Below are 14445 nucleotides of genomic sequence, written 5' to 3' on the forward strand. Positions count from 1 at the left end.
ATTCTGTCTTGCTGAAGGATAATCCTTTAGATGATGACCCTGTTGACTACATCCAAAGGAGCCATCCAAGCCCGAACGACACACTCTTGGCTGCCTTCTTCCACACTTATTGCACGTAGGATCTTTAGGACCTCGGTGGGCCACACCGGCTTGTGGTTATGAGTCTGCTGCCCTAAAATCCCAATTTCTCTAATTAAACTTGGGCCTTGGGACTGGAGCATTGACCGTAGAAGGAGCAGGTCCTAACGAACCATTCTTAAAGAACTGCTTGTTTCCACCTTTATGAAATTACCCATGGTTAAAGTTACCCATGGACTTAGCTCTCTTGCTAAATTCCCTGTCTCCCTTTTTCTGTAGCTTCTCCTCTTCTTGCCTTCTGTCCTCATTACCTTCGGTACCTTTCCTAGCTAGCGGACAATCTCTCCGAAAATGGCCCCTCTCGCCACAACCATAACATACATCCATTCCTGAGCGGCATACCCTTTGGTGTCTCCTACTACACTGCCTGCAGGTAAGACTCTGGAAACCCCTTTTTCCTACACTAACTTGTGACTTGGAATTTGGTGCCTTGAGATTCAATTTTAGGTCGGACTGCCCCTTTCGATCATAGTTGGAATTCTTAGCTGGTGCGCTAGCGGTAAATGGAGCAAGCCCTGATGAACTCCTATTAAAGAATTGTCCACCTTCCCATTCTTGATATCCTTCAGGGTGAACGTTACTTACATAGTTAGCTCTTTTGCTGAACTCTCCAACCCTGGAACTAACATACCCCTCATGAGCATCAGTGTTTGGAGTCGTTCCCTCACGCTGAGCTTATATGGCAATGAATTGGGTGAGGACCTGGATAGCTGTCCCAACGTCCAATTAGTGGAATAAAGTGGCAGAGCGACTGTAGTATGAACCTCTGCAGACCTCTCTATGGCCGGTGGGGATGAAGTCTGGGGTAAAGAACTCGGTGCAAGTCTCTGTGCCTTGATGTGAAATTCTTGAGTCTGTGAATCCTTACTTGGGGTAGCATCAATAGCAGCCCTTGGGGTCATAGCTTCCATTCTCTCAAAAGAAATTTTCTAAAATACGTAATTCGTACGAGTTAGAAGGATTCCTAAAGGTACTGCTCTAACTGCACGATCTAGAGTATGAAAGAAATGAGACAATCCTGGATGTCTTGGTGGTCAACTGTTTATATGTGTAGACGCCACACACATATAAAAGCGACCCCACTAGACACGGTTTCATAGATTCCCTAAGACACTTGAACCTAGACTCTGATATTAAGCTTTGTCACGCCCCGAACCATGGCCTAGGTGTAACATGGTTCGGGCCATGACAATGTTCAATTCTACTCTTCAATTGCTAAATTAACTCAATAATAGATCAATTTCATCATTCAAGTCAAAACCCCCAATTTGGGTATAAACCCTAACTTTCAATCTTTCAATTCATCGACATAAAATGGAAGATTTAAGCCTATTAGTCACTAATTCATCAAATTCCATGCTTAGATTAGTCAAATCCACCAACAAATCTCATTTACAAAGACTAAAAACTCAAATAATGAAGTAAGTATCAAACCCCATCTTCCTTCTTAAGTTCTATAGATTTTCTATCATGGATTCATGCTTAAGAAAGGTAAAAGAATGAAATCTAAGCTAGAGAACTTACCCTCAAGAGAAATATGATTGAAACCTCCTCAAATCGCCTCAAAGATACTTAGGAACAATAAATGTAGGGATGGGAAATGTAGGGTTTTAACTAGGCATTAAATAGAATCTGGTCCACGTCGTTCACTACAGCGGTCTCGAGTCTGCTACAACAGGCCGCGCTAATGACCCTCCTCTCTCTATCACGATTCCACCACAGCAGAACCTCGTACGCTTTGGTGACTTACCAAGATCCTCAAACACTCACCATAGAGGACCAGGCCTCGCTAAGGCAAGTCCGTTACAGCACAAATGGTGCCACTACGGCGGACACCAGACACCAAATAACGTCTGGTTTTTCACTAACTCAATCCCAAAATTCGAAAATCACCCGAGACCTCCCACATACAAACCAGACATGCAATCAAACATAAAAATACGCTACGTACTCACTCGTGGTCTCAAAATTCCCAACGGAGGTCTATTTGACTTGGTCAACACCCGATGGCCTAAGTCCAACTTTCTAACCAATAACCCAAAACACTCCTGAGTGCCTCGAAAACCAAACTGAACATCCCACTAAGTCGTAGTCGAGCATCCGGACCTCTCGGAGTTGATGAATTTTAGAAAAAAGGTTTGTTTACCCAAAAGTCAACTATCGGTGTTTTTCACTTTAAGGCTCTATTTCTCATAAGTCATCATAAAACTCGCCTGATTACCTCGGGAACCATGCCACCCATCCCCGTGGGTTAAAATCGTACTTATAGGGCTTAGGAAAGGGTTAACAGGGGTAAATGGGTCAGAAGCACTATAACGACCAAACAGGTCATTACACTTGTAGCATAACATGAAGCCAACCAATCCATACCCATGATTACATCAAAGTCTACCATCTTTGATTCTGCTAAGTTGGATATGGTTCTATGGTGATAGACTATAAAACTGGGCAACCCCTATAAATATATCTAGTTATAACTGACTCTCTAACTAGAGTGGACACTTCAAAGGGTTCATGCAACTTTTCAGGCTCTATCCCACATTTCTTAGCAATAAATTGGATTACATAAGATAAACTGGATCCTAGGTCAAAAAGGGCATAAACATCAATAGTGAAAACTGTTAATGTACCTGTGACAACATCTGCACGTGCCTCTGTATCCTGACCTGCTAAAGAATACAAGTGGTTTCGACCTCCGCCTGCATTTCCAGACTAAGCTGCCCAAATTGGGCTTCAGAATTTCGAGGAGCTGCTGAATTAGTGGACTGAGCCACATTACCTCTGGTACCCTATCTCATTGATGGACAATACCTCTGAAAATGGTCTTGCTGGCCACACCCATAGCATATATCCATACGCATGCGACACTCCCCTAGGTGTCTCTTACCACACTTGCTGCAAACTGGATTATCATAAGTCTTCTAACCCATACTAGCCTGAGAATAGGAATATACTGGCCTGGAGTTCTGTTTTTTCTGATTATTCCTAAACTTTAAGGCTGGAGCACTGGCTACAGATGGAGCGGGTCCTAATGACCTATTCTTGAAGACCTTTCTGCCCTATGACTGATGTTACCTGCAGACTTAGCTCTTTTGTTAAATTCCCTGTCCTTCTCTTTCTGAAGTGATTTTTCTTCCTTCATTCGGTCTTCATTACCCTGAACAAAAGCAACCATCTTGGTAATGGTCATTTCCCTATTCTGAGTAGCAATATTTGCATTACCATACAATTCGGGTATAAGGCCCAACACAAATCGTCTAACGCTGGCCCTCATGTTAGGGACCATATGTGAGGCATACTTGGCCTAAGAAACAAACTTGAGATAATAGTCATTCACACTCGTATCATTCTGCATGAGTCAATCAAATTCGTAGGCCTTTTCCTCCCTGACCTCAAGTGGCTGGAAGTGACCAATGAAGGAATATACAAACTCATCCCAAATTGTTGAAAACGCCCCTTCCACGCGAGACTATTCCCATGTCCCATACCAAATATGAGCAACGTCCTGCAACTGATAAGCTCCCAACTCTGCTGCCTCCGTCTCTGAAGCATGCATAACACGAGAAACCTTCTAAAGCCCATCAATGAAATTTTGAGGGTCTTCCCCTTTAACAGTCCCTGTGAATACTGGAGGCTTTATATGTAGAAATTCCTTGGTCCTAGAATTGTTTGAACCTCCACTAGTACCCGTGCTAGGAGCTATTTCCTGGCATTGTGCTTAGTTAGAAGCAATTTGGATCAGCATCTAGATAGCTCCCCTAACATCCATATCAGTAGCATTGGATTGCGGAGTAACTGTAGGACAGACCTTCATAGGCCTTTCTGTAGCTGGGGGTTCAGTCAGGGGCACAACATCCGATGCAAGCCCCTTAGCCTCAGTGTGAACTTTCTGAGTCTGAGAAACCTAAGAAGTATCCCTTTGGCTAGTGGTTTATGTCCTCTGGGTATACTTTCTTTTCGCAGGCATTTTTTGAAATACGCAGTACGCAAGAGTTAGAAGAATTCCTGAAAGCATAGCTCTAACTGCACTATCTAGATTATGAAAGAAGTGAGACAATCCTAGATGTCTTGGTAGTCAACTATTTATATGTGTGGCGCAAACACACACATAAAAGTGATCCCACTAGACACGGTTTCATAGACTCCCTAAGACACATGAACCTAGGCTTTAATACCAAGCTTTGTCATGCCTCGAATCATGGCTTGGGAGTAACACGACACTCGATGTCTCACTGAATATGACCGAGCGAACTACATGGCTTGCTGAATCAACATGGGGCATGAACTAATGTGGAATATAAAATAAACATGCATGGTGTAAAGCATGGGATTAAATATTCATAAGTTCTAGAAATACTATTAAATCATGAATGCGGAAATATAATAATGTAGCCAACGAGGCTAACTCAACTGAACATCTAACATGATATAACTGACTAGTCTATGAAACCTCTAACATGAGTCTGACTGCTAAACTGTCTACTGGGAAAAGGCCCCTGGCATTTCTTAACTGCATAACTAACATGAAAGTAAAGTAAAGATAACACCCCGAATAAAATGGGGCCCACCAATAGCTGATACGAGCAGTGGTCCTAACGAGCAGGCCCGTTGTCCTATAAGTCAATCCTTGCATTGTGAAATGCAAGCCCCCAGGCCATAAAAGGAGACGTCAGTACGCTAAAATTGTACTGGTATTTAAAGAACTCGAATGAAATAAACATGGCACATGAAATAATAGAACTGAAACTAAAATTGTATCTATAAGCTAAACATGAACATGGGTATCATCTGACATGAATATATATATATATATATATATATATATATATATATATATATATATATATATATATATAACATGAGTAAAACATTTTAAGTGGGAAAGACTTTGTATAACCGACATGTAACCACCACGTGAGCACGTGGCATCTTATCTCTGCCCGATCAACTAAGCCATCTCATACCTTGCCGGGGTACGAGACATGAACATGAAATGAATGGACCCAATAACCCCCAATGGGTAAAAATGAAGGAATCGTCCTAACTGGGCGGAGTGATCCTTATCCTACGCTGGCATACGTAGTTTCAGGCAGTATGAGCCTTCTCCGTAATCTATGCAACTCCTAAAACATGAACATGGATACGATTGGCTTATTAGCGCATGAATTATATAAACGTGATTGTAACATGATTCGTGAGTGTGCTATAACATGAAGATAGATATATCGTATAAATTGTATAAAAACATGGAAGCATGTAGAATTTCATGAAAATAAGCATAATAGTTCATATCATGCATTTAAGAGCCCATGAAATGCAAAGCATGGGTGTACTTGGATTATGGACAGATTCTTAATAACCAAAATAGAATATCAAGAATAAAATAACAAAATAATACTAAAAACATGGTATATCATGGTACTTGTAACTTAGGGTCATCATGGGTTATAATATTAACCCTAGGTTTATGGAACTTCGTGTTTTCATGGATAAACATGGTGTGGGGAAAAACAAATATGTTCTCACACATAGATAGAAACCCTACATACCATAATCGCTCCAAAACTTGTAGCATTGGACTGAACTTGGAGAAGAAATTCAAAAGCTTGAACCTTGAGATGGATTTTCTAGAAAACCCTAGGTTAGAAACAATGAATTTCTATTTAGGATTCATGGATATACGTTAGAATTCAGTTGAAAGGCTTGGAATAGACCTACCTTGGTGTATTAGAATGATAGGAGGAGAAAACCTTCATGCTAGGGCTTGAAAATATAAAAAATAGAATAAATGATTGAACCCACAAATTTATAGTGTTCAACCGTCGGGACAATTTACGATCCCTTTTTACGGTCCGTATAATATTTACTTCCAGTAAAAAGTGGCCGTACATTGGTAACAGTGATTCAGTATTTCCCCTTCACATTTACGGTCCAGAGTAAGGCCCGTAAATATTATACGGTCACAAACACGGCCCATACTTAGAAGTACGGTCTGTATAAATTGGACATATTTTATTTGGCAAATTCCAGTGGCTCAAGATTTTCCATATATCGATACGGACCAAAAGTACGGTCTTTATAAATTTATATGATGGGAAGTACGGTCCGTATAACTAAGCGTAAAAACTGGTACTTCACTGAACTGAAACGAATTTAATTCTAACACTTCCCATCTGGTTTTCTAAGTCCTGAATCATGAACATAGCTTAGTTTAAATGTACGAGGTGTTACATATATCTATCGATAACTCTTTGCAACTACCAAAGTAATCCAACGATTCATATGAGAAGGCAATTATTATGGATCATGACCAAGGTATCTAATGTTGAATTCTTCAAGAACTTCTGTTTAACATGGGGTTGTAGGATAGATCAACTGTTATTCTAGGGAGCACTTATACATGAGAGGGGGGGGGGGGGGTGAATTGTGTATGCAGATTTTCGACCTATTAAAAAACCAGGTTCTTCAACTACAGAATCTACAAATAAAATTACACTAAAACAGTAAAAGTAAATACCATAACAATTTTACGTGGAAAACCTCCTTGCTCAAATGAGTAAAACCCATGACCACATGTCGGATTTGCCTCAAAACATTACTACATAACAAAAGTTGTTTTAGGTTACAATTCAATAACCAAAGGGACTAACTTTGGTACCTCAAGCCCTACGGTCAACTCAGACCGTATATACATATTTTCAAGACTATAAACTCTAGCCTAGAAAGCAAAACGACTTCACCAAATTGTTTACCTAAAAAAAGGCTACTCAATAACCAAAATAGGTTACAACTCGATATCAAAGAATCAAAGACTCAACAACTAAGAACTAGACAGGATCCTCCTCCATCCAGGTTCTTCAGTTAAGCATCTTTGATTCCACCAAAGCACCTTCTTCCAGTAATGGTTATCGCTGTGAGTGAATCTCAATGATTGCTTGCAATAGTGTAAATCTAAAAGTCGGCAATAATGCGTTTTATATATGCATGAAATAGGACCAGAATTACTCCTAAGTGCTTGATCCAAAACCTAGAATAATTCAATTAAGGAAGGCAATCCCAATAGGAGTTTCCTTAAATTGATTCCTCACTACTAAAAAAAAGGGCGAAAACCGACCATTGTCAATTTTTTTCCTATTTTTTTCATTTTTAAAATAATATTGACCGAGCACGATCATTTGTTAAGCTCCATAAACTAGGAAACTGTAAAATCGACAGTCATTAAAAAAATACCGCAACTTTTTAACAATAAAATGATCAACGTCGGTTGATTTTATTTAAAATTTTAAAATAAATTATTTCAAAAAGCGACCACGTTCGGGTTATGAAGCAGCATGCTGAATTATGTCATTTATTTAAAGAAACCGTCCCAATTAGGTCGGCTTTACTTCACGAATAAATAAACTTTAAGAGTATAAATTAAAGAAAAACGAGTGTCTTAAACCAACAAGCACAAATGGTCTAGTGGTATAAAAAATATCCTGCCACTCTAAAGACGGGTCAGATCCCCAAATGGTGCATTTTATAATTTTGTAATTTAAAAAATCGACCCACCGAAGTCGGCATTTTCCCAGTCAAATCCAAAAGAATCTCAATATTTCAAATTTATTCCATACCCTTACACTTTTTTAAAACTGATTTGTAACTCCGTTTTCTTTCTTTCTTTTAAAAATTTAACTATTGGAATACTTATCATTTTATGGTAATCATTTTTTTTCTGAGATTAAGTAGTGGGATTAAATGATAGAAAAACTGCTTGAACTTCAAAAAATAAATCTATGGTAAGCAGTTCGCAACAATCAAATTCAAATCTAAATTAGATCACATAATCTCAAGTATCTCAAATTTATTCAATACCCTTACACTTTTTTTAACTGATTGATAACTCTTTTTTGCTTTCTTTCTTTAAAAATTTTAATTGTTTTATTGATAAGTAGGCTGGTAGACTAAAAAAGGTGGTAAATACAATATTCAAATACATTGATAATGTAAACATTTTTTATACTATTAATTCGTATATCCTAAATAAAGTAAAAAGATGAGGTTGTTTCTTGTTGAGATATTTATGAGTTTTAAGTATCTTACATGGAATCCAGTGCAAAACTTGTTTATAAACCGAAATGGTATGCAGAAAATTAATTAGTGATTGTCCAATTGTGAAAAAGTATATTAGACTAGCTCAAATTTAAGAAGGTTCATTAAATTTTATTGCCACCCCTTTTGGTTCTAAGCTTTGGAGGTAATTAAGTATTGCAGTAAAAACTGTTGTCCGTTTGTCAGCTAAAAAACTCATACTTGTACAAACAGATGGGGTTTGACTCCTATTCTAAGTTAATATGCATTAACACCTTTTTAATTTTATTTTAATTATTTATTACTATGAAAACGATAAATATCAAAGGATAAAAAATCTCTAGGTCCATTCCCTAATCTTTTAATTGATGACAAAGTGAAAAAGAACCAGACTCAGTGGGGATCTCTCTCTCTCTCTCTTTTGGTCAAGAGAAGAATAAACAATGCAAATGAATTTATTAAAGAAAAAATTCTTAGTTAAGAAAACATTTAAAAAAATAAATGTGGCGTTAATTTACTCTATAAATCTTAATTATAAAAAGTAATGCACACACATTTTTGTCTTTACATATACACACCAATAAATAGATTAAAAGATACTACAATTTCGATAAAATAGAAATAAAATTTCAGTGATTGCAGGGTTTGGTTAGCAAAAACTTTATTCTTCCTCCACCTCCATCCCAGAGACAACATTACAAAAATAGGAGGCATTACACCAAATAACAAAACAAAGAAAAAGTGTAAAAAAAAAAATGGGTTAAGGGTTAAATAAAAATGAGAGAAAATAAAATGAAAAGGGAGAAAAAAAAGAGGGGAGAACAAGCTTTTACTCACTTCTCTTTTAATTTCAATATATATATATATATATATATATATATATGCTAGTTGCTATACTTCCTTTCCTTACAAAGCTTCCATCTTTCATTTCAACCACCTCATTCTCTCAATTCAACTCTCTCTCTCTCTCTCTCTCTCTCTCTAATCCAAGTGAGATTTCGGTTTTTGAGACTCTTTGCTTGTCTCTCCTGTTCTTGTTCAGATCTTCTTTTCCTTCTCTTTTTAGTGGTTAATTGAGGTTTTACTTTTGGTAATCATGGCCAGTTTGGAGGCCTAAAGATTGTAAGTTTTTATGTGTTAGATCGCCAGTTATTTTTTAGAAAAAGCTATTACGTGTCAGTGTTATTTTGTACTTATAGTTTTTATGATTGATACATAAATTGTGCTTGTCTACTTTTCTTTTGATTTTTGTTGTATATGATTTCCCCCTTCTTCTTCTTTTTATCATGCTTTTCCGTTTATTTGTTTGTGTTTTTCAGACTTGAAGTTATCATTCTCGATTACTTGTCTAAAAGAGGTTTCAATCAAATTGGTGAGACATTCTCCAGCGAAATTCATGCTAATCAAAATCATGTTGGTAAGTAACTCCTTTTAATAAATTCTATTCTTTTAGTTAGTTGCTAAAAGTTGATACTCTAATGAATTACGATAGTGTATTTGTAAAGGTTTTTTTTTTTTTAAAGGGTCATAAAATTCTTATGCTTAATTAGTTTGGTAATTCTTACATATGACCATATGGTGAATTGTTCATTATGTTGTTCTTGAAAATTTTATTAAGAGATTGAGGTCATATTCTTTGATTGATGTGGTACATTGTAGTTACCTAATGTTGGATGTTGTTACTATATTAACTTTCCTTTACTATTTTAGAAATATATGTTGAAATGAAGTGATAATGTGATATCGAGGTTTGGAATAATGAATTTTGATTTTGTGGTCCATTTTAGCTGTCAATTCTCCTCATGAAGACATTCTGCAAGTATGGTGGGGTAAATTTTATGAAACATTTAGCACTAGGTTCCCTGGCGTTCCTTTATTCGCTGCTAAATCCTTTGATAAGGTGTTACTCATGGAACTTTTCTATGGCCTGCTCATATTTAACTAATATGGAATAACTGCAAACTAAATGCTTGATTTCTAAATTCTTAGGTCGCACAAATCGTGGAAGACGTTGTGTCTAATGCTTTGCCTGCTTCACCAGAACTTTCTGATGCGGGTTCGTTTATAATTTAGCTTTAAATATTTTGCATTTAGTTTATATTATAAGTTTTTGCCATTTGCATTGATAATGTGGGATCTTTGAACACTAAGATAATTTGTAAATGCTTATAGCATAAACAATCCAGTAGTAGGATAAATGTGCATATATTGAAGAGGACTTGTTCACTTTTAAGGTGTAGCAAATTCTAAATTCCTTTTATTTTGGATTATTTTTGTATATGTCTACCATAAACATCAAAATAGTATGGGTTCCATTTGATTCTCTATCTTAAAGGAATTCTCTCTCTCTCTCTCTATCTTAGTGTGTGTATATATATATATACACACACACTAAGATAAGGGTGTCAAGTGGGCCGGGTCAGTCCGGACTCGGCCCGGCCCAAGCCCACTAAGAGGTGTAAGGGGCTGAGCTAGGTGGGTTTTATTAGGGGGCTGGGCCGGACAAGGTGGACAGCCCACCAGCCCGGCTCACCAGCAGCCCGGGTGATGACTCACCGGGGCACCGGCCCGGCCCAGTTCAAATAAAAAAAAAAGATAAGTACTATATTTATTACTAATAATAAGTATTTTAAAAACATTATATCGCAATAAAATAGTTGTGGCTATAATTGTGGATTCTTAAAATTTTGGAAGCAAATATATGAAATATTTATTAATTATTCAAATCATAGTTAGAATCTTACTTTAGTTAATTAAAACTTAACCATTAATTTTAACTCATGTAATGTGTCTCTTATTCAAGTAAGAACTTGGGGAAAATGGAGACAATGAAAATGGAGAGGAGTCGGATCGGTTAATATTTAATTGCTACTAAATGAAAACTAATTAGCTCTCCTTTTTTTAAAAAAAAAAATTAGTGGTCACTGGTCTGCTGAGCCCCACAGAATTAATAAAGTGGGCAGTGACCTTTTCCAACGTTTGAAAACTAGTTAGCTCTTCCTTTATTTATTTTTTTCAAACTAGTTAGCTCTTCCTTTGTTTTATTTTTTCAATTAATAATGGGCAGGTGGGCCCCACAGAATTAATAAAGTGGCCACTAGTGACCGTTGCCAACAGAAAGATTGACAATTCAACCGTTGGCCCAAAAAAGGACCCCTCAACCCCTTAAAACTATTTTTGACCTTTAAGTTTAAAAAATTACAGTTTAACCCATTTTTCACCTATAAATACCTCATACATTTCATCATTTTTTACTACAATCCTCTCATTTTATCTCACTTTCCCTCTTAATTTTCAGCAATTTCTATAATTTTAGTATTTTACTTTAATTGTTTTTGCAAACTTGCAATTAACAAGATCAAGTGGAAAGCTTCAAGTATTCAATTCATCAATTTACGATCACGTTGTTATTTCGTTATCTCCGAGAATTTGGTACCTTCGTTCCATCTCTTACTTTTATTTAGTACTTTAATTCTTGCATTTTAATTTTAATTTTCGTTATTTTAATTTGCATAATGGAACCACTAAAAAGAATCATTAAAGCTTTATGTCCTGGTGGTAGTAGTAGCGGTAAGAAAAAATCCGGTAGTGGTAGTGGTAGGGGTAGTACTAGCGCTAGAAATTATACTCGTGTTCCGCAAGCACCACCTAGTGAAATATGCGACATAGGTGTGGGTGCACATGATATGAATTATATAGAATTACAAGAAACGTACGATATAGAAGATGAGAATGAAGTTGAGATACAAGTAGACGATGATGATAATGACAATAATACACCCACTAGTCCCGCTAATGATATTGCTCAGTCTCGAACTGAGGCTCAGGGTTGTCCTCCACTGCCTGAAGGAGCCCGAAAAAAAACTAGCGCCGGAAAAAAACTAGCTTAGTGTGGAATTATTTTGCCCGATTAGAAAATAATCCGGATTATGTTGCATGTAAAATTTGTGAGATACCTTATAAGCATAGCACCGGGGGTAGTAAAGGGGGGACGGGTCAATTGACTAGACATTTGGATAACAATCACCCAAATTGGAAAGAAGAGATAGCAGAAGCTCAGGGTGCCACCTGGGGATTAACCCAAACAAGACTGAACCTAAAGACCGGTAAATTAAGTGGATCATATATTAAAATGAAGGATCGTGAAGAATTAGCGAAAATGATAACTGTGGGTTGTTTGCCTTTCACCTTTGCTTCTTCTGATGCTTTTATTCATTATATACAAAAAATTTATAATCCTATGTTTAGCAGTATTCCTAGAACTACTTGTAGATCTGATATTTTTAAACTTCATGGACAATATCTGTTTTATCTACGTTATTTATTGACATATCTCCCTTGTAGAGTTTCTCTCACCTCGGATCTTGGTCGTGCTGTTAATAGAAATGATTATTTAACAGTTACTTGTCATTGGATAGATGATAATTTTAATATGCAAAAACGTATTTTAGCTTTTCAATATGACGAAGACCGTAGACATACTGCACAATTCATATCTGATACTGTCACTGTCATTGCAAAATATTAGGGTCTTACAAGCAAAGTTTTATGTATGGCCTTTGATAATGCTTCTAACAACACATCTGCTATCGACAGTTTAAAATCTGAGTTGTCTCCACCTTTACCTGAAATATTTCATGTCCGGTGTGCTTGTCATATTTACAATTTAATTGTTCAAGATGGTCTTTCTTTCTTTGAGCCTATGATTGAGAAAATTAGACACGCAGTTGGTTTTATTCAAGGAAATAATAATAGGAAGCGACTTGCTGAATTTAAAAATAAATGCAGGCAAAATAATCTTAGACCAAGATTTATGCCTGAAGAAATAGGCACTAGGTGGAATTCTACTTATGATTTCTTAAAAACTTGTGTTGAATATAAAGTTCCTATAACTGCAACTTTTAACCAATTTGCTACTGGATATCCCGAGTTAATGTTAAGTGATTTTGATTGGATCAAAATTAAGGATGTTGTAGATTTTTTAGAAAAGTTTTATTTCGCTACTCTGGAATTTTCCGGTGTTTATTATCCTACTGTTTGTAACATTTTAGCTTATCTAGCTGATATCTCTTATTTGCTTAAAGAATATAAGTTTAAAGAAGGTTACACAAATGTTGTTACTGCAATAATAATTAAATTCAAAAAGTATTTCTTTCCTATTCCTCCTATTTACTTAGTTGGTGCTATATTAAATCCGTGTATTAAATATATTAATATGTCAGAATTGACCCGTATTATATATACTTCTTTAGATATTAAAACTACTAAGGAATCATCCCTTCTTAAGGCTATGTGTGATGCAAATGATTACGCACAACAATTATATAACCATTATTCTACATTACTTGATAATGCTACACCGACCTCTATCGCATGTGGTCCTTCTAACGAAACTTCATCTTCTAAAAGACAGGCACAAAGTGTGCCTATCATGGGTGTTCCTAGATTATCTATTTGGTCTCAAATAGCACCTCAACAAAGTAATACAAACTTTGATGAGCTTCAATTTTTTTTTAGATAACCATTGGAGCCTTTCGAAGATGGAGTTAATGCACTGGATTGGTGGAGGAACAATAGAAGACAATTTCCCGTTCTTTCAACAATGGCTAGAGATGTGCTAAATGTTCCAATGTTCCAATGTCAAATGAATGTTCTAGTATGTTTCAGAGATTGGATTAGATCAAAGCGAAGAAATCAAGGAAGAGAACAAGATCCAAGAGAAGACCAGCAACTTGAAGATATAATGTCACTTGGAGATCCATCAGTACAAACATCTCCAATGTATGGAGATGTCGATTATGAAAATGTTGAGCCAATTCCTCCTAATGTTAATATGGAAGAATTGAATAAAATGGTGGAAAATATGTAGATTTAAATTTGAAGAGTTGTCAAATTGAGTTTTCTTTTTCTAGTTTAAGTTTACGAAATCAAAGAAAAGTAAATGTAAGTTTGTAAGCTTTAAAGTTTAAATTCGACTTTGCAATTATCGATTAATAAAACTAAAGGCTCACTGAGCCTTTGAATTTCTTTTCAAATTTGTATTATAATTTTATTTACAAGAATAATAATCTGTACGCAGTCAAAATAGAACTATAAATGTAATTGTGTAAAACTAATCATACACAAACAGCAACTCCAAGATAAATTTCTGCAAGGAGGGACAAATATTGATCAGTGCCCAAAAGCAACAAGACATTATAAGAGGCTGACAAAATCAGTGAAATGACAAGCCTCTGA

General features: G+C 36.2%; 1 protein-coding gene across 2 annotated transcripts; it reads left to right on the forward strand.

Annotated features, from left to right (window-relative positions):
* Positions 1-9103: 9103 nt before the first annotated feature.
* LOC132603705 (uncharacterized) lies at positions 9104-14223 on the forward strand. Of its 2 annotated transcripts, none has more exons than XM_060316878.1 (4): positions 9104-9625; positions 9996-10108; positions 10198-10264; positions 13726-14223. In XM_060316878.1, exons 1-4 carry the CDS (start codon positions 9466-9468, stop codon positions 13827-13829), a joined length of 444 nt encoding a protein of 147 aa, XP_060172861.1. In that variant the 5' UTR covers positions 9104-9465; the 3' UTR covers positions 13830-14223. The 2 variants fall into 2 exon arrangements, 1 of the variants encoding a protein (XP_060172861.1); XR_009568494.1 differs by lacking the exon at positions 9996-10108 and having other exon boundaries at positions 9108-9330; positions 9528-9625; positions 13726-14221.
* Positions 14224-14445: the final 222 nt, after the last annotated feature.

Source organism: Lycium barbarum, chromosome 7, assembly GCF_019175385.1.
Source record: "Lycium barbarum isolate Lr01 chromosome 7, ASM1917538v2, whole genome shotgun sequence".
Taxonomy (NCBI): Eukaryota; Viridiplantae; Streptophyta; class Magnoliopsida; order Solanales; family Solanaceae; genus Lycium; species Lycium barbarum.